This window comes from Protomyces lactucae-debilis (genome assembly GCF_002105105.1).
Source record: "Protomyces lactucae-debilis strain 12-1054 chromosome Unknown BCR37scaffold_18, whole genome shotgun sequence".
In the NCBI taxonomy this organism is placed as follows: Eukaryota; Fungi; Ascomycota; class Taphrinomycetes; order Taphrinales; family Protomycetaceae; genus Protomyces; species Protomyces lactucae-debilis.
This window is the reverse complement of record NW_024468010.1, coordinates 308,197-331,100: the sequence shown is the minus strand read 5'-3', so window position 1 is coordinate 331,100 and position 22,904 is coordinate 308,197. Positions and strand designations below refer to the sequence as shown.

The following is a 22,904-nucleotide window of genomic DNA, read 5'->3' as shown; positions in this document are numbered from 1 at the left end:
AAAAAAAAAAAAAAAAAAAAAAAAAAAAAAAAAAAAAAAAAAAAAAAAAAAGAGAAGATAACCCTAACCCTAAACCCTAACCCTAACCCTAACCCTAACCCTAACCCTAACCCTAACCCTAACCCTAACCCATGATGTGGCCCATCTGCTGACAGTTGTAGCACTTATATTCCGAGAAGTTCTTTCTCATACCTGGCCTCCAGCTGGTAGGCCTGAAGCTGGTCTCCATTCGCGGCGTTGTGTACATCGCGTGCGCCTGTGTGCCTGCCAAGCTCTTGCGACGCTCCGCCTCACCCATCAAGCTATTGGTGAGGAGGTCGATGTCGGCATTGCCGTTTGCAACGTACCCTTGGCGGAACACTTCCCAATCGTTTGGCAGACTGTTGAGCAAAGCGCTCCGCTTCTCAAAGTCCGTCACGTTGCGCCCGCAGTCCGCCACTCTGGCGATCAGAGTAAGCACGCGATCAATGTGCTCTTGCATGGAGGTGCCAGCCTTGCACTTGTAGGCATACAGTTCCTCCTGGCGGCGTGCTAGTAGCAACTCCTTGCTGCCCTCATTGGACTTGACAAGACCGGTCCAGATCTTGGCAGCCGACTCTGCCAAGTTGACCCTCATCATGACGTTGGCATCGAGGTGTTTGATGAGCAGCCTCTTGGCATCGCCTGCAAAGACTCGATCATAGGCACGGTCATCGACGTCGATGTCGGTGAAGACGTAGTCGTCCAGGGCGTAGGCTTCCACGGTGATCTGAAATACAGCTTTGAAGTTTGCCCACGACTCCTGTTTCCCATCGAAGACCATTTGCGGGACATATCGCATGAGGTCCTCACTGCGCTTCTGCTTGCGGGCAGCGGCCTGGGGATCGGCATCTCCGGCTGCTGGTACGGAGCCTTCGGTGGCATCGACGCCTTCTGGGCGTGTCTTGGGAGGCATTGATTCACTTGGTTGGCGTTGGCGTTGACGTTGGCGTTTGCGTTTGCGTTTGCTTTGACGTTTGCGTTTGCGTTTGCGTTGGCTTTGACGTTTGCGTGATCGGGTTATTCAAGGCTCATAGCCTGATTGACGGTAAGCGGATTGCAGCTAACTGATTGCGATAGTACTTCAACTATGGGGTGTGCTGGCCTTTTAAGGCCTGCGTTGTCAACTCATCGGCACAACTCTCACGCTCTAGAGTTGCCTGCGCACAACAGACATAAGTAGAGCGGCTGCGCTGCCTTTAGTCTAGCAGAGGACTAGTAAACTCAAGAAAGCGCACATGTAAATCCAAATGATCGCTTCGGCACACATAGTGTCCCTATTGTCAGACCTATTCGGGGTTCGCATCGCATTCCCGTTGAGCCAAAAGTGACTACTCCCTAGAGGACACCGCTGCAGCTCTTTAAACTCCGAATCCAAGGCCTCATCCAGGAGTCAGTGCTCATCAGGAGACACCTCCTAGACCAACTTCGAATCCCGCAGAATCTCGAAGCTCATTTTATATCTAACACTTCACCCAGCTTCGAATTCCCGCAACAGCTATCCTGCAACCTCCTTGTGCTGTGATACTGTGCTTCGAAGCCTTTCCCATAAGTTCGTGTTCTGCCATCACTACGCAAGGCCAGCGCAAGGCTCAAAACCTGTCAGACCTATTCGGGGTTCGCATCGCATTCCCGTTGAGCCAAAAGTGACTAGTCCCTAGAGGACACCGCTGCAGCTCTTTAAACCCCGAATCCAAGGCCTCATCCAGGAGTCAGTGCTCATCAGGAGACACCTCCTGGAGCCAACTTCGAATCCCGCAGAATCTCGAAGCTCATTTTATATCTAGCACCTATTTCCTTCGCGCCAAGTATTGTCAGCCGCTGTTGAGGCTCGCATCGCCCTCCATTTACGCACTGGTCGCAGTATGGACCATTAAAGCATACGCAACTTCAACTGCTGGTCGCAGTATGGACCCTTAAAGCATACGCAACCTCGACCGCTGGTCGCCGTATGGAGTATTGAAGCATACACACCGTCACTGTCCCCATTTCCTGCTCGCTCATTGAAGCGGCCGTTGTATTGGCTCCCAAGGCACTTCCTTCTCGCACTGGTCGCAGTATGGACCATCACAGCAAAAACACCGTCAACGTCAACGTCTCCACGTCAACGCCTCTGTTAGTCACGTATATCAACTACGTGTAAGGTCACAGTATGGACCTGCAAAGCATACACACCGTCAACGTCAACACCTCCGTTAGTCACGTATATTTATTACGTGTAGGGTCGCAGTATGGACCACCAAAGCATACACACCGTCAATGTCAACGCCTCCGTTAGTCACGTATATGTATTACGTATAAGGTCGCAGTACGGACCATCAAAGCATACGCAACGTCAACCGCTGGTCGCAGTATGGACCATTAAAGCATACACACCGTCACTGTCCCCATTTCCTGCTCGCTCATTGATTGCGGCCGTTGTATTGGCTCGCAAGACACTTCCTTCTCGCACTGGTCGCAGTATGGACCATCAAAGCATACGCAATGTCATCGACCCCTTTTCCTGCTCGCTCATTGATTGCGACCGTCGTATTGGCTCGCAAGGCACTTCCTTCTCGCACTGGTCGCAGTATGGATCATCAAAGCATACGCAACGCATTCTCTCGCAACTTCTGCACTCATTATCATGGAACCGCGTGTCCTTGTAAACCGTGGCTTACATCCCTTCTTCTCCCCAAGCAATTGCCTCAGTATTTTTCGTTTTATCCAGCAACGCCTCGATTCCTCCAGCAATGTCTCAAAGCGCTTTGCCTCCAGCGACGTTATGCCAGCTACATGCGACCAACTCTATTGCTTGATCTGGAATGGACGATTATTTCTCAATATCTTCGCACCGCCAAACCAGAGCCATACGCTACGCTACGCCCTCTTATGCATCATCCCCATTTCTCCGCAACGGTTTTTTCTGCGATACTCTACACGCTTGCACGCATAATTGCTAACCCTCCGCAACGACATTGTCATCTCACCTGCACTCCAGCGTCATGTCTCGGCATCGCCTATTTCAATGTTGAGTCAAAGCAATGCTGCATCCAGCACGTCTTCATATCTTGTCTTCGTCGTCGTCCGGAACGCTCTGCTTGTAAGTCTCGCACAGAGAGGATACAGAACCAGTGGAAGTGTTGTGCGCTGGGAATTCTGAGCGTGCGACACCGCCAATGCGTGCTCTACAAAGTGCCAGCACAGCATTACCGTAGCAATAACAACAGTAACAACACCCTTTAATACGTTCATGTCTTAGCAGTACAAGCTCTGTACATCAGGTAGTCCCCATGCATTCGCTACCGCTTCACATGCGCTGCCCTTAGTTTAGCAGAGGACTGGTAAACTCAAGAATCCGTAAATGTCCGCCACACCAGCACGATCCCTGGTTCGATTGCACCTTTACGGTATTCTGCGAGCTGCCTCAGCAACAGCAGGTCTGCTCGCAGACCTCAAACAAACCGATGGCCAACTCAACTTAGGCATTACCAAGCTGCATGCCGCGTGTGTCACCGACTACGACGACGAATGGGATGTCTGGACGAGCGCTCTAGCTCTTGCACCAAGTCACAGCCATCTGCACGCATTGCGCGTCAGGTATCACGGCGTAGCAAGAGCCGGCAACGAGCTCCCCTGGTTCGAGATGCAGCAGGAGACTCGACATCGGAATGTGAAGAACTCGCAGACCGCAACAGTGGATGTCACATTTCCACCAAAGCTTTCATTGTCTTTCAACCACAAAGTCTCACACGACAATATCGGCGCAGAGACCATTCACCGCAGGTCTTCTCATAAGGGGCGTTGCGAGGCAGTCATTGTTGTGCCGCTCAGCAAGCACCACCGACATGAAGTACTTGCCAAGAACATGCTCTCCCAAGTCGCTCTAGGTCGGGAACGTGCCATTATGCGAGAACCTGCCATTATGCTCTCGAAGATGGTTCTCGCCATACACATCATCTTCAACGCTGAAGACCAATTTCATGAGCTACAAGCGATGGTCCAACAGACCCTCATAATGATGGTACATGGCGAATGTTTCATGCGAGCGCGAAGGCTTGCCATTTGGACCTCAAAGAAGATAACGTGGACTCGATTCCCAACTTGATACCCCTCGACAATCATGGTACGGTGAAGCTTGCCTGCATCCTTCACCGCATGTATCATCATTAATAATAATAAAATGGACCATAGCTTGCAACTCATAAACTGGTCATCTGCGTTGAAGATAATGTGTATCGCAAAAAGCATCTTCGAGAGCCTGATGGCAGGTTGCCGACGTAAAGCGACTTCGAAGAGCATGTTTTCGGTGGTCAGTTCATGCCGGTGGTGCTTGCTGAGCGGCACAAGCATCACTGCCTCGCACCGCCCCTTGTGAGATGACCTGCGGTGGACGGTTTTTGCGCCGATCGGTCGTGTGAAACCTCGTGGTTTGCAGACACTAAAAGCTTTGGCGGAAAAGTGACATCTACTGATGCGGTCTGCGAGTTCTTGACATTCCGATGTTGACTCTCCCGCTGCATCTCGAACCAAGGGAGCTCGTGGCCAGTTTTTGCTACGCCGCAGCACCTGACGCGCAATGCGTGTAGATGGCTGTGATTGGAAATGGTAGCTAGCGGGCTGCTCCAGACATCACATTCGTCATTGGTTTCGGCCAAATACGCGACGTGCAGCTTCGAGATGCCTATCGTGAGTTGGCCATCAGATTTGTTGAGTCTGCAAGCTGACCTGGCAGGCGCGCCGTGGTTGTCAAGCAAACCTCCTGCTGCTGAGGCAGCTTACTGTATATCGTAAAGGTGCAGTCAAACCAGGGATCCATGCTGGTGTAACGAGTGTAGGTATCGGCGGTCGTGCTGGTGGTCGTGCAGGACAAGAACGAGTGTAGGCAATGAAGAAGGTGTCATGGTGGTGTCGTGGTGAGCGCAATGTACGTTCAGTTCAGGGACACTTTTCAACGCCCTTGCCCAAAAGCTACCTAGACTTGCACATGAGCGCGCCTGGTGCTTACTTCTGGTGCCAAAGGAGCTGAAAGCTTATCGCCAAACAAGCACACCTTCATCAATAATCATAGCACCTCCATGTAGCTGATCTTATGCTAATTGCTTCCAAAATCGCGCTGCTCGATCAGTAGTGCCTTCACTTCCAGCTCAAGATCGGGAATGTAAAAAAGATCGTAGTCTCCAGGATATTGCTTACCGTGTAGTGCAATCTTGTGTGAGAGAGACGCTCGGCAGTCTATCAGCGCATGAGATTGTGCTGTTAGTTCACAGTCCAGGTTGTTGGACACCTCTGCTCTAGGAGAACCCACGATGACGCGACTCGGATCCTGACGTCAATCGAGGAAGCGTCTGTATGTCTCCGGTAAAAGAGCACGCCCTTTTACAGCTGTACTCCGCTGGCCAAGCGCAATATGTGCGCCTCAAATCTACTTTGGAAACATACAGTGACCAGGCATGTCAAAAGCCTCAGCCATAGTTTTAATCGATATCCTGAGAAAAGAACATCAAAAACCTCAAACTTGAAAGAATCTTTTGGTTACCCGTGACGTCTCTTCGGGGTCATTGCGAGAAGCTTAACTCTGAAATGCGCGCCGATATCATGCCTGTCACCGGAAGTCGGCCCGGTGCGTAGATTATCAATCACTTTGACCGTACCAGCGAAATTGCATGTAAGGTCTGCAAAGATCTGAGCACTCTGCTTGTAAAATCAACTTTGATCAACCGATATCGGAATACAATGTACAGCTCACATCGCAGTGCGGCAAGCCACACAACAACTAGAATGGCAATGTTGAAGATCTTGCCGATGACTCAACGCGCAGACTCAAAGGGGTAAAAATCACGTGTTGTATGAACGCGTATCCTAGGTCTTCATGGCGTGTCGACTCGCTTCTCTCGATTGCACGATTCGCAAACCGACTATGCAAAATTGTTTGACTCAAACCCCTGAAGGAGTATGAATCCAGTGCGTGATCACTTTTTCCTGGATCGACGAGACATCAATAGCTTACTGGTGGTCAAAAAAGCCACCAAACGACCCGAGTAGGTGTGCTTCGTTCGACAGTATGTCGAGTGTGTTGTAGTCCAAGTGACTCGCCTCAAGACTAGAATTGGACGCAACATCTTGATAATCAAAATCATTGGCAACACCAGAAGCCAAGATTGATGAAATGATGTTGCCGGCGCTTTGATCAGGCTGATTGTCGTTTGACGGTCGTCGATCTTCTCTTTGAATGTGCCGTTCAATGGTCTCGATACATTTGCTGATGTGAGGCAAAGTCCGCATCAAAAGTCGCAGTACCACCAACACTGTATCTACCATTGAGCGCCATTTGCTTGTCTTTGAACTGTAGGGAAAATTGAGCAAGAGGTAGAGAGGTATTATGCTTGCATGGAACGCGAAGAACATGGCATTGTAAGCGAGACCTCGCGTCACTGGCTGACCAGACTGCCTGCCGAAAAGATGAGCAGAGATCATGCGGATGCTCTCAGACGCTGCTTCTAAGCAATTCTGAGAAGGAGCGTCAAACTGCTCATTGGCGAGTTGGAAGATGGCGGGTCTTTGCAATATGATTTGCATGTTGAGCAGTCGCCAATGAAGTAACAAGCGAGGTACAGTCAACCACCCTGGCTCGGATTCCACCTCCTGGGCGACATACGGCGGCAAACTTTGCTGGAAAAGTTCGAGACGATGATGAAGATCCGCTACTTCAGTATTCGACGGCGCGAAGCTAAGCAGTAGACGGGTGTGTACCTCCATGGCAATCATCGAGAGTTGACCGTGATATATAGAGCAAGTGTACGCCGTCGGGCGATCGACAGAAGGAGGCATCACTTTGCTGTCAAAGGGCAAGTCGAGGTCGCTGAGGTTACCGGGCGGAAGCACATCGAATTGGTCGATGCATAAAGGTCGTCCAAGCATGATGCAAGCAGCCACCTCCATATTAAACAGTGTGCACCATGTCCTACGGCGTATCTCTTTTTCCCAAGGGGCAATAGCAGAATTTGTGTATTCTCGATGTACACCGATCCCGACCGCCATTCGAATGGCCAAACCAAGATACAGATAGCCGGTATTACATTTATTGCGCTTGAATAAGTAGTCGGACATGAGCGCCAGAACGTGCACAGAGGGCAGATCACCTGCACTGAAAATGTCGAGTGAGAGATTCGCTTGTGCGACTCGGAAAAACGCGATATCGTTGACTTCTTCACTGGAATCTGACGAGTACCAGGTCCCCAGAGCTAAAATGATGTTGAGCAACGCAGGCCACGGTTTTGGCTTCGGGATCTTGTTGTGATATTCAGCCTGATGTCAGCATAGACCATGAAGTAATGGAACAGACTCTGAAAATGGGCTCAAAGGTCAAGGGGTAAAGCGGATGATGATGCCAGTAAAATTGCTGTATGAGATGCTCCTCCAGCAATTGTGGAGGACGCGCATGTGGCTTAACACTGACGCTGTACGGGTTGTAGCTGATCACCTCGCCTGCATTTGGCTGGTGTTCTGATGGAAGATTATCTACACCAGTCTTTGTGGAAAGAACTTGTAAAGCCGCTGCAGATGAAGAGGTTCCTAGAAAGCCGGACATGCCAGAGCTGAAGGCCAGGGATCCTACGCCCTTTTCTGTCATGGCAGACAAATGATCAAAGTCAGTCTCATCCCATTCAAAAGCGCGAGCGAATTCTGGCTTGACGTCAAAAAGATTGCGGCTTCGTGAGTAGGGCGCAGACTGGTTTGGTGCTTGCGGGTAGCCAGCGTATGACCTAACAACATGCCTCCTTCGCTTCTGAGGCCGCTCCTCATGCGACGCTCGTATGACGTGGTTGCTTGTCACTTCGGCATTGGCAACAGAATTTGCGCGAGAAAGTCGGTCCAATGCTTCCGCTAGTTTCGCTTCCAGCTCATCGACATACTTGCGAGTCAGCGGCGAACGATCGATGCGCTCGCTATATTGGCACTGCCGCGAATGGCGCACGCACTTTTCACACGGCTGCTCTCCGTTGCACCTTTGATGCCTCTTCTTGCAGTCGTCGCAAGCAGCCGGGACTTTGTTCATGGGTGCAGGGCTGCCGTCGTTCTGCATACTCCTGGCGCCGAGCTGCGCCATTGCGCTCCAGTCAGCTCCGAGGGATTACAAAGAGAGACACACTTTGTAGCGAAAGACAACCTTCGTCGTCGCTGTAGGTCCGGCAGTCGAGATCTCTAGTGTACAAATGCGAGGGTTTAGTGGGCGTGGTGTTGTCACATTTGAATTTTTGTATGGCTACTTCGTGGGGTTACTGACCTACTAGGACTACTGGTTTTGAAATTGCAAGAATAGCGCTCTGGTCCCTACAGGTGAACTACGTAGCTAGACTCTGGTTCAATTGCAGAGGACGCGTCTCAGCGTGTGTGTAGAGACTGACTGAAATTTGCACAAGTCTGGGAGAGCTCTTAGACTTGAATTCTAATTTCTAATGCGCTTGAGACTGTAGAACTAGTCACATTGTATGACTTTGATTGCAACACAAGAGTCTACATAATGAGCGTACGGCAGCTATTCTTCTTCATCGCCATACCAGCGGGCTGAAATTTTCTCACCATTGTAATGGCCTAGCGCGATTTCGTGCACTTGACCTGGCACTAGATCGATACAGTTATCTGCAAAGTCCACGTCATGCTCGCAGCTCAGCACCAGACCCTTCACTGGGCGATCAGCAGATACCCGCACAAGCTTGCCCGACTCGTCAACATCGACAGAAACGCGCCGCTTCGGGAAATGCAGGTACTTGAAAGGCTGAGGCCAATCGTACGATCGTCCAACGACAGTGCCCGAAAGCACACAAGTCAACGTCAAAGCCAAGACGCACGATTCAGCCTGCTCGCTCGAGATAGCAACATCGGCTGAGACATCAGTCGACGAGTTCGCCAACACGGTGATCACCTTTTCAAAGCGAAAGGACTCGTCACGTTGCCCAGACTCGACGTGATAGGCTTCGACAACAATTTTTGCGGAGAACGCCTCGAGCGTATTATTCAGCGCCCAAACATCAACAGTGTCTAACCAGGGGCCGTAGTAGAAGGGAGGGCCTGGCGCCTGCATCTGATCGGCACTGGCGGGCAGTTTCGCCTTCAAAGTCGGAAACTTTTCGTCGCGCCGCCGCTGAAGACCGCCATGGATTGGCCGCAGCTCTCGCTTGATGCCGAAGTATGCTGCTTTGGGTCGTAGGAAGTAGTCGCAGATTGCCCAAGAAGTGCAAGGCCAGCAGTCATTGAGTTGCCAGACGAGCACACCAGCGCAATATTCTCGACGATCACCACGCCATTCTCTGCGCCACATGCGGTAGGCATAGGACAGAGCTTCATGCTGCATAAGCTGGGTGGCGTAGATGTAGTCTTCCAGATTGCCCATATTGTATCGAAAATTCTCGTTCAAGTAGACAGCCAGGCGACGCTCACTTCCATCTGCTTTGTTGTGGTGCACATTCGTTTTCGACTGCGGATGACGCTCGCGAGCATCTGTCGTGTCACGCAGATAGTAGTTGTGAGTTTTGATGTCGGATAAACCTTGCATGCCAAACTCACTTACAAAGCGTCCGCCCAACTTGCCATAGTCTTGATAAGGCTCCTGAGTGCCGTGCCACACGTTCCACTGGTGAACGTCGCCTACAGTTGGGTCGCGCGTTGATGTCCCACCGAAAGGTGAGGAAGGCCAGTAAGGTATCCAAGGCGAGACAGCTGAAACAGCTTCTGGCAACAGATGCTCGTATATTGCGCGAGCCGGAAAATTGCTTTTGGCCACACGCTCCCAGTCAGTGTCGTCTTTGTCCCAAGTCAAGTTGTAGCTCTCGCAGACTTGGTAGTCTTCATTGCCGCCAGAAAAAAGTGCTAGGCATGGATGGTGACGGAGCCTGGTCAAGTTGTCGATGGCCTCCTTCTTCACAGAAAGCATGAACTCATGGCCTGCTGGGTACTGCCCACAACCGAACATCATGTCTTGCCAGACGAGAATGCCATACTCATCGCAAGCATCGTAGAAGTCATCAGACTCGTAAATACCACCACCCCAAACGCGCAACATATTCTGACCACCATCGACAGCTCTCTTTACCCAAGCGAAGTAGTCTTTTCGCGTGAGTCTGCAGTGGAAATTGTCGGCCGGTATCCAATTGGAGCCACCGGCGAAGATGGGTACGCCGTTGACGCGAAAGAAGAAGGATGTGCCAGGTTGACCCTCAAGACTGTGCTGAACCAGTTCAATTACGCGGAGGCCGAGTCGGGCCATTAATGTGTGTCTTCCAAGTGAAGCAGAGACGGTGTAGAGCGGCTGAGCGCCATAGCCCACAGGGTACCACAGCTCTGGTGCAGAGATGGTGAATACATGCTTCGCTTTGCCGTTACGTGCAGAAACAGTAGCTCGAAGTGATGTGCCGTCTGGTGTGACACATTCGACTTGAAAGTCACCACAAAAAGAGGCTGGGTGGACAGCAATGTCAAGCTTGATGTCGGCAGGCTCCTTCTTGTAGATGGAGGTTTCGACGCGCAAGTCGCTGATTCGAGTATTGTACTGTTCAAGCATGACTGGTTTCCAAGGGCCACACGTCATCAAAACAGGCCCCCAGTCCCAGCCATAATGATACTGAGGCTTTCGTACATGCAGCCTAGAAGGGTCGCCATTCCAGACGATACCCTCACCATTCCTCTTGTATAACTTGTGGCCTTCCACGATTGCGGATGCAAAATGAAGCCGCAAGATATTGATGCCGACGCGAAGATTAGCCTTGACATTGACACGGTGAGTGTGGAAGGCATTGTCGCTGCTAAGAATATGCGATCCGTTGAGAGAGACAGTAGCAAATGTATCCAGGCCTTCAAAGACAAGATCAGCAAACTCGCAAGCATCCAAACTTGCCACATGAAAGCAGCTCTTGTACTCCCAGTCTCGCTCTCCGATCCACTGCAGTCCAGTCTCATTCATACCAATATTGGGATCTGCGATGACCTTAGCATCAAGCAGCTCAAGGTGAATTTGACTCGGGTTGTACTTGCACTGTGTCCATGACTCTTTGTCGGGCGACGCCTCCTGCCACTGCCAGTCTTTGATGAGTGTGACAACGCGAGAGTCTTGTTTGAAGATGTGCATGTTGAGTTGTTGGGTCACTGCAATGAGAGTGGGAGTTCCAGAGTCGCCATCTTATCGGATTGGGGCTGCTGGATGAAGCCGACCCTGTCTTGCCTCTCTATGCGCAAACAAACTGAAATGATTGATCTCCGTGATGCTTGTCGCGATCGGAAGACCGTGTTCCAACATTGACCAAGGCCCCCACATTTGGAAATTGTAAAGACGCAGGCACTGAGGCACAAACAGCACAACGCAAGGTGGTCACAGACGGTGACAAAACCTCCCTGAGTCTCAGCCTCTCAGGTTGAGCTTCGGCATGATATGCGCCGCGTTCGCTCAGCCGCCAATTGGAGGCTTCCCAGCCATTTTAAAACCACTGTCTTCATCGTAATCTGTGCCAACCGTCAGTGCTTCAAGTGAAAGACACCTCAACTTCCTCAACCCTCACAAGCTACAATAAAATGAGCGACAACTTCCTCTGGGGCTACGCAACCGCGTCCTTTCAAGTGGAAGGCGCCGTTGACGCTGACGGTCGTGGTCCTTCCATTTGGGATACATTCACCCACATCCCGGGTAACATCGCCGATGGCTCAAATGCAGATGTAAGCGTCGACCAGTATCATCGCGCAGAGGAGGATATCATGCTTCTCAAAACACTTGGGGCAAGGGCCTATCGATTTTCGATTTCCTGGTCTCGCGTCATCCCCCTCGGCGGCAAAGATGATCCGGTCAATGAGGCAGGCGTCGAATACTACGCAAAGTTGATTGAACTTTGCCATGCTCACGGCATTGTGCCCTTTGTTACTTTGCATCACTGGGACACGCCTCAGGCTTTGGTCGATCGATATGGAGGCATGCTCAACACTCAAAAATTTGTACCAGATTTTGAGCGATATGCCACGGTGTGCTTCGATCGTTTCGGCAGGGACGTTCGACACTGGCTGACATTTAATGAGCCTTGGGTCATCTCTATCCTTGGCTATGGGATTGGCGCATTTGCGCCTGGGCGCAGCTCGAACAGATCACATCGAGCTGTTGGCGACTCGAGCACTGAGCCTTGGATTGTACACATCTTGACTCCACACTGTTGATGAGCTAACAGTAGGTTGGCCACAGCTGCATTCTCGCCCATGCCTCCGCAGTACGAGTGTATCGTACATGCTTCCAAGCTCATCAGCGTGGTCAGATTGGTATCACCTTGAACGGAGACTGGGCCGAGCCTCTCGAGCCAGATAATGCAGAGCATGTGGCGGCTGCTCAACGACATCTCGAATTTTGGATCGGATGGTTCGCAGATCCTATCTATCTGGGCGATTATCCAGCAAGTATGCGAGCGAAGCTGGGCGATCGGCTGCCATGTTTCACTGATGAAGAGAAGGACTTGGTCAAGGGCTCCAGTGACTTTTACGGTATGAACCACTACACATCTAACTACATTGTGCCTGATGAATGCTCTGGCGTAACGGAGTATATGGGCGATGCAAAGTATGTATACGAAAAGGATGGTATTCCCATTGGCCCGCAAGCAGAGAGCACTTGGCTGAGAGTCGTTCCATGGGGCTTTCGAAAGCTACTGAATTGGATCCATCTCCGGTATGCTATGCCGATTTATGTGACGGAGTTTGGCTGCTCTGTACCTGGCGAGTGTCAGATGTCCCTAGATCAGATTGTGCAAGACGACTTTCGAATCAATTATTATCACGGCTACCTGGATTCTATGCTGGAGGCGAAAGAGGTCGATGGGGTTGACGTTCGAGCCGCCTTCCCTTGGTCGCTGCTGGACAACTTCGAATGGGCGTCGGGCCTCAGTGTACGATTTGGAGTCGTCCACGTCGACTATGACACGCTTGTACGCACGCCAAAGGCCTCATCTGCCTTTGTCAAAAAGTGGTTCGAAGACCACCATGAACGTTTGCAGCGCTAATGAGTGGACCAATGGATTAGCTTTGTGAAAAGGTTTCAATGTGGTGTTCACGTCTACTACAGTCATACTACCGGTTATTGGATATTTGTGATCGTTCCCAGTATAGTTCCCGAACAGTGTGACATAATCGCATAAGCTAGGCTGAAGGGCAAGCGGCAGAGCTCGGCGGAGGCAAGCGTCCCGCAACTTATAGGTCATAGCCTGTCTGTCGACGAGGCACCTGAGGCTCGGACTGCGAGTAACGGATCAATGTATTCTCTTGCCCTTGATACGACTCATACGAGTCATGCGACCCGCAATTGAATGGTCGTCTGTCTATCACACTAGTCAGAACCATGGTCATGGCCCTGGTCGTATGGCACCACTAGACGAGACTCGAGAGGCCCTTGTTGACGGCTTGAAGCCGCTGGGCCCACAATGCGGAAGACCAACCCCCGCGCCGTCAAGCGTCACTCATACGCGCGGGCCTGGTGCGGTTCATGGCCCCTTGGACGAAGTCAGGCCAAGAGGCTAAAGAGCCCTTGCTGCCATGCAAACAATGCATAGCACTCGCATTGAATCTCGCAGTCATGTGCAGAATCTGGGGAAGTTCCCTCACTTTTTCTCACTCGAACTACTGCATCTTCTTGATCGCTGCCAAGAGGCTCAGGGTCCTCCGGCTTCCGATACCTGCCCACTTCTAGAATAGAAGTAATTGCAGTCTAGTGCCATCCGTACTCATGATCAATTTCACAAACAATCAGATTTAGCCTGATTTGGCCAAGTGGTCTCGGGCTTCGATCGGGATAGTCTCTCCCGTACCGGGCCCGTACGTAAGACCATCCGCCTACGCGTTCCGTTCAGCGTCTCAATTGACAGCTGTCTTAATTTGTCGACCCCAGATTTCTCCCACACGTCAAAATGTCGCTTGCGCGAGAATCAGTTGCGAGGCGACAAACATCGGAGGGGCTTCTCCGAAGTTGCCTCAGACATGCGCCGTGTGCAATGATTTTGCGACTCTGAGCGGGACCATCTCTCGCGACTCCTGCCTGATGCTTGATTGCCATGCGAAAGAATACCCCAGACTAGAAGCACAATACATAAATACTCTCATCTGCTCAGCCAAGATCACACAGAAAGGTCGCTCCTCCAAGTATGTCCAACAAGGAAGCCTTCACCCACGTTGAGAGCTTGGGCACCCAAGACGTCGCTCAAGAAACGATTGTACAAGGTTCTGCAGAGCTCAATGCTGCCGCGCTCCTTGAGAAACCCATGCCTGGGTCCCCGATGATGCTCAAGCTCTACGCCATCTGCTTTGTCGCATTCTTGTGTTCAAGCATCAATGGTTTCGACGGCTCATTGATGACAAGTTTGATTGGACTACAGCCATTCAAGTCGTTCTTTGGCGCAGAGTCAGTCGGAGCAAAGACTGGTATGTTGTACGAAGATCTTCGACATTCGACAAACTAACTGTGTGCAGGTCTCATTTTTGGCATGTACCAGATCGGAGGTGTCGCAGCACTTCCCTTTGTCGGTCCAGCATGTGACACCTTCGGCCGAAGGGCAGGCATGGTCATTGGATGCCTCATTGTCATCATCGGCACTGTTGTCTCTGGCACATCACACAACTTGCAAACTTTCCTTGCTGGACGATTCCTCCTAGGCTTTGGCAACAGCATCAGTTCCAGTGCAGCTCCAGCATATGTTGTCGAGATTGCCTTCCCAACATACAGAGGAACGCTCACGGGGCTCTAGTAAGTGCAAGCGTGTATATTAAATTTGACTAACAGTCAGCAACTGTTGCTACTTTCTCGGATCGATTCTTGCAGGTCTCGTCACATTTTCTATCGCTGTTGTCGATGTCAAGACAAACTTAGCTTGGCGCCTGCCGCTGTTCCTCCAGCTGGTCATGCCAGCAATCGTTTGCATGTTCGCCTATTTCTTGCCAGAGTCCCCTCGGTGGCTTGTCTCCAATCACAAGACACAAGAGGCCAAGGAAATCATTACGAAGTACCATGGCAGTGGCAACCCGGAGTCTGTCTGGGTCCGTCTTCAAATGGAAGAAATTGAGCGCGACATCTCTACGGAAGGCTCCAACAAGCGCGCTTGGGACTACAGGGAGCTCTTCGCTGGAAGCAATGCTCGTTGGCGTCTCACCTGCATGCTCATCGTCAGTCTATTTGGACAACTTTCCGGTAATGGTCTAGTTGGATACTATCTTGTCCCTGTTCTTGAGCAGAGTGGACTTAAGGACGCCAAAGAGCAACTCGGCATCAACCTCGGTAACCAAATGGCAAGTGCAATCGCTGCTGTTACTGGAGCGCGCATCGTTGACAAGGCTGGACGTCGTCGAACGCTCATTATTGTTTGCTTCTTGATGGCAGGTTGCTTTGCTTGCATCACTGCATGTACCGCTGTATTTGCAAAGGATGCCTCCAACGGCGCCTCCATTGCCTCCATCTTCTTCATCTTTGTCTTCTCGATCGTTTACTCATTCGGTCTGACCCCTCTGCAGGCTCTCTACCCAGTCGAGACCCTCAAGTTTGAGTCGCGTGCGAAGGGCATGGCATTTTCCTCCCTGGCAGTCAATGCGGCATCGCTGATGAACCAATTTGCGTTTCCAGTTGCCCTCAAGAACATTCAGTGGAAGGTTTACTTTGTGTTCATCGCCTGGAACTGTATTCAAGGTGTCATTGCGTACTTCTTCGTTGTGGAGACCAAGGGTCGAACACTTGAAGAGCTCGATGTGATCTTTTCCGCCAAGAATCCGCCCAGGGAGTCGATCCGCCCGACAAAGTTAGTGGTGACTGACGAGAAGATCGTCAAGGCCGAGTCTCTGTAGTGTTGAGTTGCGCTATAGCTGTTTCAAAGTTTGTATAGTACGCAGTTTTTTCGCTGCCATCTCGTAAGTTCAGGTCGTGGTAAAGCTACGGATCTAAATGTGCTATAAAGCCGCGCCGTGCGAATTGCGAAATGTCCAGGCGCGCGGGAAGTTGCAGTCTGCATGTCGATGACACTTGCTCTGTCAGACTACTTCTCGTTTCTGTTGCCATGAGGCAAACGGCATCCTGCTAGTCAATCGCCTTCTAGGGCTTCTTGGGTCGCTTCTCGACATTGTTGATAGTGCCTGTCGATCATGGTTCGCAAAAAGACACATGAGCAAGCTGCGATCAGCTCCAAGACTGCGTCGCTCGCAGCTAGTGCGACACAGAAGCAAAGGACTAAGCAAACTTGTGTCACGGATGCAGGCGAGGTCAAAGCGACCGCGAAGCAAATTGTAGGGGGCAGCAGTTGGACAGGCAAAATCCCAACGACTTTATTACAGGAATACTGTCAAAAACAAGGATGGGCTCGTTGCGATTACGTCGTCACCAAGTCCGGACAGCAGTTCGCTGTGCGGCATGTCTTGATATCGAAGAAGAATCCCAAAAACAATGAATTGACGAATGTCTTGCTTCGACCGACTGTCGAGACGGCTGCCATCTTGCCGACAAAAGCCACACCGCTTGAAGCCAGGAATGTCTCAGCAATCTTTGCTCTACATCGAGTGGCTTCGGATCGGAGCTGGCTGATGCAATTGCCTCCAGAGTACAGGGACATTTGGAAAGCTTTAGTGGAGTGCAAAGCTGCTGACGACAAATCCAACAAATCTTGGATGTATGCGTCGGACCCATTCAAAGCTGCAAAAGAGCACGAATTTCAAAAACAGCAGTGGGCCAAGGAAGCAGAGAAGAAGGACGAGGCGATCCGCAAAGCTGGATTCCTGCCAGCGAGGCAGAGTTTTGATTGGCAGCATGCGGCTGTCGTTGACATGTCCCGAGAGTATCGTCAACGTATTGAGACAATGGTGCGGGGTACACAGCTTGTTCTGTCGCAAAAGATCGAACTTGAGCCTGCACAGACCCAGGCCATCAGCAGCTCTCTAGCGGAATATGGCTTTCGCAAGTCTCATACACTAGAAGCACTTGAGCACTGCAGCTCGCAAGGCGATGCTTTAGAATGGTGAGTGTCAAGCTGTCCTTTCAAATACTGACCAACAGGCTTTTGCTTCACGTACCGGAAGACGATTTACCCCCACGCTTCCTTCCCCCGTCATATTCTGTTGGTATCAGTGCATCTCAACATGATTCTGACTCATTGCGTATCGACTATGCTGCTCGCCGACTTGCTTACGCTGGCTATCCAATTGACAGTGCAAAGGCTTGTATGGTCCAATATAATAGCGAACTTCTAGCAGCTGAAGTATTACAAGCTGAGCTTCTCGAGTTTCCGTTCGACGCGCCAGCGACTTTGGTGGAAGAGCAACCCGAGTGGGCTATCGAGATAGAAGGTATTGCTGCTACATTCATCGATACGTTCCGCTCCGACGAGGCCGCAGGACAATGCAGCGTGCAGATTCCCGGGCACAAGATGTATCAATTACATTTAAGACCTCCAGTCTCTGGAGTATACCCAGACTCGCTTCCAACCTTTTATGTGGCGTACCAGTCATCCTCTATGCCCGCGTATGTCAGGCTGGCCATTGTGCGACAACTTGGTCAGTATGCGAGCACGTTGAAGGGTGAGCCTATGATTTTCAGTTTGGTGGACTGGCTTGAATCTAATCTGGAACGAATACTTCAAAACCCCGGAAAGCTTCAGTCCCTTTCTAGCATCACTACTGGCTCATCCTCGACTTCTTCTACCCGGAAGCATCCTCGGCCTGTTCCGCGCAACACAAAGCTTATTCAATGGGATTCCTCCTCTGCCGAGTCTGCTTCGCTGAGAGCTCAAAGAGATGCCTGGTTCGAAGACAGAATCCATCAGAGAAAGATGAAGAATCGCGAGTCCCTGCCAGCCTGGAGAAGCCGTGCAGAAATTCTAGATGCACTCAAAAGTCACGCCGCCTTAATTATTTCTGGCGAAACCGGATCTGGCAAGTCTACGCAAGTGGTACAATTCGTGTTGGACGAGCTCATCACAGCCGGCCATGGTGATGTGGCCTCAATAGTGTGCACACAGCCGCGGCGAATTTCCGCTATCGGCCTCGCAGATCGAGTAGCCGACGAGCGATCTTGCCTTGTCGGTACTGAAGTTGGATACCAAATCCGCGGAGAGAGCAAGATGTCTGCAAAGACCAAAATTGCCTTCGTCACCACCGGTGTTTTACTCCGAAAGTTATCGACCCAAGGAGATGCAGGTCTCTCTCAAGTGACGCACGTTTTTGTGGACGAAGTCCATGAGCGTTCTGTAGACTCGGATTTTTTGCTAATCCTCCTCAAAGACCTGATGAAACGTCGCAAAGATCTCAAAGTCATCCTCATGAGTGCCACTGTCGATGCTAATTTTTTTGCCGAATACTTGGGTGCAAAGCAGCTCGTGATCGAAGGTCGGACTTTTCCCGTCACGGACTTCTACGTGGAGGATATGGTATTTTTGTCCTCGGACTCGAGTCCTCGAGAAAAGTCCAAAAATGGTGTCAACTTCGACATGATAGTTGATATAGTGCGACACATTGACAAGGTCAGTGGGTCAGACCTCAGCGGGATTCTTGTTTTTCTACCGGGTGTCCTCGAAATTTCGAGATGCATGCAAGCCATCAAAGGTGCTGGCCTAGCGAGAGTGCTCTGTCTACCCCTTCATGCGTCCCTTGATGGAACTGAGCAGCGAAAGGTGTTCTTGCACACAGCAGGTATGCGCAAAGTCGTACTCGCTACCAATATAGCCGAGACATCCATCACGATCGATGACATCGGATCCGTTATCGATACTGGGCGGGTCAAGCAGATGGCATTTGATTCAGAGGCGAATGCGTACAAGTTTGAAGAGGTCTGGTGTTCCAAAGCAGCGTGCCGTCAGCGGCGTGGGCGAGCTGGTCGTGTCAAAGCTGGTGTCTGCTACAAGATCTTCTCCCGCTCGCTTGAGTCCGCCAAGATGTTGGAAAGCACACCACCTGAAATATTGAGGGTTCCCCTGGAACAGGTGTCGTTATCTGTCCTGGCCATGAATAAGCCTGTACGGGTCTTTCTCGGTCAGGCAATTACTCCGCCCCCGCTTGCTTCATTGGAAGCTTCTATGAACACTCTACGAGAGATTGGTGCAATCGAGAGTGGTGAAAAGGATGTCCTGACTCCTCTTGGTCGGCATTTGTCTCTCATCGCAGCTGATGTACGATGTGCGAAATTGCTGGTCCTCAGTACCATCTTTGGCTGTGTCGACGAGGCACTCACCATTGCCTCTGCATTGTCTTCCAAGCCCGTATTTTCTTCCAAGCCAGAGGCCCGGGATTCTAGGCTGGCCTTTGGTTCCGCCGACGGCGATGTGATATCTATTCTGAACGCTTACAACGCCTGGAAAAGGCATGATAATGGCCGTCAGCGACGATTATGGTGCGACGAGAACTATGTATCCGACATGGCCATGCAGGAAGTTGCATCCACTCGAACGCAGCTATGGGCTTGTCTACGTGAGGCTGGATTGATTCAACGAGAATCGCACCACCGAAAGGATAGCACTGTGGCGACGGCAGTCCTCAGATCCCTGATAGGTGCCTCGCTTTCACCAAACATCGCCCGCATTGCCATGCCAAATACCAAGTATGCGCAGCATCAGTCAGGTTCAATTGCCAAAGATCATGTCAGTCGTGAGATCAAATATTTCACAAACGACGGCCGTGTGTTTCTCCATCCGACCTCTGTGCTCTTCTCGGAGATTGAGTACAAACAGTCGGCATTTCTGGCGTTTCACCAACAAGTTGAAACGTCCAAGAAGTTCATCAAGCAAAATACTCCCGTTTCAACGTACAGTCAATTGCTTCTTGGGCACAGCTTACAGCTCGACGGGCAAGGAAGGGGTCTCATTGTCAATGATTGGGTCAAACTACGTGCGTTTCCGAAAATTGGGGTATTGTGCAAGCTTCTTCGAATCATGCTAGATGATATCCTCCTCAACAAATTTGAATTTCCTCAGGAAACGGCCTCGCCAGCAGTTCTTTCTCTAATTACAGATTTGCTAGCCTCGAATGGGATAAATATGTAGATTCTATTCATTACTGATTGTTTCGTCCTCTTTTTCGGCAGGCAATGTGCCTTGCGCTCGGAGGGTCTCGAGACACTTTTCCAATGCGAGCTCGTCTTTCAGATAGTAGGCGTCCTTCCAAGCGTGCTTGAGTTTGATGTGCATGAGATCGTGTGCACAAACAATGTTTCGCCCTGCTAAAACTGTTGACTCATCATCCTCCAGTACCGGCAGCTTTGGATAGCGTTGGCTGAAGTGGGTGAGAATGGTCACATGTGCTTGCATTTCTTGACTGACAAACAATGCTTCGTTGACGGTACTGTGCTTCTTCTTGATGGCCTCGTCTGATTTGCTATTCTGAAAGGTCGCTTCATGAATTAGACAGGTGACTCCGTGACCTAGCTTCATGAATTGGCTTGAAGGCCTCGTGTCTCCTGAGAATGCAACACTCCATCCGTCTCGATGGTCAAGCCTAAGGCAAGTACTTCTCTCAGAATGGATAGCCGGCACAGTCTCAATGCGATCAAGTTGAGGCACAATCTCCAGCATTTGTCGATAAGTGCTCGTGTTGGGCGGAGTCTGCTGGCTGTTATACAGTTCGGCTGTTGATTGAAGGCACAGCCGGTGCAGCTGAAGGCCTTCCATGGCATCGTATTCGCGGATACTTCTTAGCAGCTTGACAGGCGCGAGAATCACAAGCTTATCCTCGTTCCGTGCGTTGACTTGCATCCATTGTCGAACCACTCCGATAAGGCCCAGATGGTGATCGGCATGTAGATGCGAGATGTAAATCATCTTGATTTTCCTCATTTCAGACGCTTGCTGCGCTCCAAAAGCCCTGTGCAATTGATTCAATGTGCCCTCACCGCAGTCCAGTAAGACATTCAAGCCGTCTGGACTTCTTATGAGCGTGGCAGCGACATTGCGGTAAATAGACGGTCCTGCTGAACCTGTTCCGAGCGTGACGACCTCCACATCACAACCCGGAAAATCCTCGGCTTGAATATTTACCAAGGACTGTACCGTCGTCGCCGTTCGCTTGATCGCTTCCTCGTATGCTTTCAGTGCATCAGAGACTTCAGGCTTACTCCTTTGAGCGGCGTCAACGTCGATTTTATGATGAGCTGAGCTTCTGCGTGAAGTCTGTTTAGTCTGGTCCACTACACTTGTGTCCAGCAGGAAACTTTGGTCACCTTTGAGCGGTCGTACATCTGCAACTGCACCAAAGAGGCGTGCAAAAACGACTTGACTATCGTCTCTGACCAGCTGCTTGACATGTGGGTATTGATCGGCATCCAGTGACTGTAGAGACAAATAGTGGGCCTCGGATCGGTCAATGATCGGTCTCTCGTTGGTGAGCAACGGATGCGAGAGGATATGCATCGTTCCCGAATGGAAAGAAGCCATCCATGCAATGTAACACGGATCAGACAAGACAGCGGGATCTCCCGTGTGCACGATGATCCCGCATGTGTCCTTGAAATTGTCATCATCCCAATAATTGTGCTTCAAAAAGGTGGAAATATAGTCGACCGAGGGGCAATTTGCGATGAGTGCAGGTGCAGATAGACGCCGTGGCCCGAGTACTTCGTGAGGATGGACGACCGTGCCATTAGGCAAATAGACTGACTGGCCTTGCTGCAACTTCCCATAGAGTGGCCCTTTTGGGACCCCAAGTGCCATCGCACGAGCAACATCGAACTTTCCCGGCCGTGGTTGTCCCTCTATACAGTAGGAGACAGTTGCTGGGAACGGCGTCGCAGTTGGCAGGTCTTTATGCATCAATTTGATGAAAGCGGTATACTTGTCCCGGTCAAGTCCTGTTCGACCATAGAACGACTCCCTTCGATCAGCTTCTGAAGATTCTTGCTGCATTTCTTCAAACGTCCTCTTCTTTTGCGTTGCTGTGGTATCCTGGTTTGGGTCCGCCAGAGCGGTCCAATCACCCTGGGCGTTGAGTCCACTGATCTCTCCTGTCCAGACAGACCGCGCGACAGACTGCATGAGCTTAAGTTCCGCTTCCGATGTTGAGGCTGGCCGGTCAATCTCGCCAAAACCCTTTGGTTGGGTCAAAATTGCTTGTATTTTTACATTGGCGTCTTCAAATGGCTGAGGCAATAACTGTGTGTACTCCTCAATTTGAAAGTCTGCGCCATCTGTGTAGCGGTGAAACCGTTGCAGGCCCGCACGAAGAGTTGCGAGATAGTAGGCCAGATTCTGTGGGCCATGGAGCGCTATCTGCGGATAGCCATTCTCGGTCGCGAGACCGAGGAGAAGCCCAGCTAATCCGCCAAAACTATCCCAGCTGGACGATAGAAATACGTTTGTAAATTTCTTGATAGATAAGCCCTTTGACAGAAGCTGGCGCTGTGTTCCTTCGCCGCAATTAAAGAGATACCGCTTGTCGTCGTATATCACTGCGAGCACTGGCTCTGCTCTGATTCCTGGCGAAGGGAGAGACACGACTTTGAATGACTGAGGCATGTCGCGTCTGCTAGTGCTAGCCAAACGGTAACGAGCTGAAGAAGATACGCCGTCACTGACAAGGGCTCGCAACCTTGCCACCAGCTTTATACCAGCAATGCTGCGGAGAATGGCCGTGGCCAAATTTGAGACGAGCTCGCTATCCCTGCAGCTGCAGACAGCTCGGAACTCAAGGCAGCACAGTTTCAGTAGCCTATAGCAAACAATGCCTGATTCAAGCAATTAGGTAGGCGACGAGACCCGAAGACCCGAGTCTGAGCACTCTTCCAGCAATAGTCAAATCGCCGCAGACGGAAACACTGGGTTTGTCCGTTATTTTTTCTCTGGGCCACCTGGCAAATCTACTTCATCTACTGCACGGCAGGTCAACGTTGACCGCTCAATTTGTTTCTCGTCCAAGCCGCACGGGTGGCGCAGGCA

At 50.9% G+C, this 22,904-nt stretch overlaps 8 protein-coding genes across 8 annotated transcripts; 5 read left to right on the top strand and 3 right to left on the bottom strand.

Moving 5' to 3' along the window:
• Window positions 1-2,366: 2,366 nt before the first annotated feature.
• BCR37DRAFT_382546 (uncharacterized protein) lies at window positions 2,367-3,220 on the top strand (the record flags this gene model as incomplete). The annotated part of the gene is given in 3 exon segments (XM_040869894.1): window positions 2,367-2,511; window positions 2,531-2,534; window positions 2,586-3,220. A coding segment is annotated over 1 exon segment (443 nt), but the record flags the coding sequence as incomplete, so codon positions are not given.
• A 141-nt stretch (window positions 3,221-3,361) lies between these two features.
• BCR37DRAFT_405527 (uncharacterized protein) lies at window positions 3,362-4,105 on the top strand (the record flags this gene model as incomplete). Its single annotated transcript, XM_040872090.1, has 1 exon — window positions 3,362-4,105. The coding sequence occupies one exon, from the start codon at window positions 3,362-3,364 to the stop codon at window positions 4,103-4,105; it is 744 nt and encodes a 247-aa protein (XP_040723370.1).
• Window positions 4,106-6,003: 1,898 nt separating this feature from the next.
• Window positions 6,004-8,107, bottom strand: BCR37DRAFT_388976 (fungal-specific transcription factor domain-containing protein; the record flags this gene model as incomplete). Its single annotated transcript, XM_040870683.1, has 2 exons — window positions 6,004-7,305; window positions 7,343-8,107. The coding sequence occupies 2 exons, from the start codon at window positions 8,105-8,107 to the stop codon at window positions 6,004-6,006; spliced, it is 2,067 nt and encodes a 688-aa protein (XP_040723369.1).
• Window positions 8,108-8,430: 323 nt separating this feature from the next.
• BCR37DRAFT_382542 (glycoside hydrolase superfamily) lies at window positions 8,431-11,270 on the bottom strand. Its single transcript, XM_040869893.1, has one exon. It carries the CDS (start codon window positions 11,120-11,122, stop codon window positions 8,537-8,539), a length of 2,586 nt encoding a protein of 861 aa, XP_040723368.1. The 5' UTR covers window positions 11,123-11,270; the 3' UTR covers window positions 8,431-8,536.
• BCR37DRAFT_118218 (putative beta-glucosidase) lies at window positions 11,265-13,168 on the top strand. The gene is made up of 2 exons (XM_040865972.1): window positions 11,265-12,165; window positions 12,207-13,168. Exons 1-2 carry the CDS (start codon window positions 11,563-11,565, stop codon window positions 13,023-13,025), a joined length of 1,422 nt encoding a protein of 473 aa, XP_040723367.1. The 5' UTR covers window positions 11,265-11,562; the 3' UTR covers window positions 13,026-13,168.
• Window positions 13,169-14,159: 991 nt separating this feature from the next.
• Window positions 14,160-15,846, top strand: BCR37DRAFT_394749 (lactose permease; the record flags this gene model as incomplete). Its single annotated transcript, XM_040871518.1, has 3 exons — window positions 14,160-14,436; window positions 14,485-14,758; window positions 14,799-15,846. The coding sequence occupies 3 exons, from the start codon at window positions 14,160-14,162 to the stop codon at window positions 15,844-15,846; spliced, it is 1,599 nt and encodes a 532-aa protein (XP_040723366.1).
• Window positions 15,847-16,140: 294 nt separating this feature from the next.
• On the top strand, window positions 16,141-20,021 carry BCR37DRAFT_350636 (P-loop containing nucleoside triphosphate hydrolase protein; the record flags this gene model as incomplete). Its single annotated transcript, XM_040868021.1, has 2 exons — window positions 16,141-17,006; window positions 17,045-20,021. 2 exons carry the CDS (start codon window positions 16,141-16,143, stop codon window positions 20,019-20,021), a joined length of 3,843 nt encoding a protein of 1,280 aa, XP_040723365.1.
• BCR37DRAFT_382538 (beta-lactamase-like protein) lies at window positions 19,929-22,838 on the bottom strand. The gene has a single exon (XM_040869892.1). The coding sequence runs from the start codon at window positions 22,482-22,484 to the stop codon at window positions 20,025-20,027; it is 2,460 nt and encodes an 819-aa protein (XP_040723364.1). The 5' UTR covers window positions 22,485-22,838; the 3' UTR covers window positions 19,929-20,024.
• Window positions 22,839-22,904: the final 66 nt, after the last annotated feature.

Coding starts and splice junctions, on each gene's coding strand:
- BCR37DRAFT_382542 (XM_040869893.1), bottom strand. CDS start 11,122: ATGCACATCTTCAAACAAGACTCTCGCGTTGTCACACTCATCAAAGAC.
- BCR37DRAFT_118218 (XM_040865972.1), top strand. CDS start 11,563: ATGAGCGACAACTTCCTCTGGGGCTACGCAACCGCGTCCTTTCAAGTG. Junction 12,166..12,206: donor CGAGCACTGAGCCTTGGATT/GTACACATCTTG, acceptor AGCTAACAGTAG/GTTGGCCACAGCTGCATTCT.
- BCR37DRAFT_382538 (XM_040869892.1), bottom strand. CDS start 22,484: ATGCCTCAGTCATTCAAAGTCGTGTCTCTCCCTTCGCCAGGAATCAGA.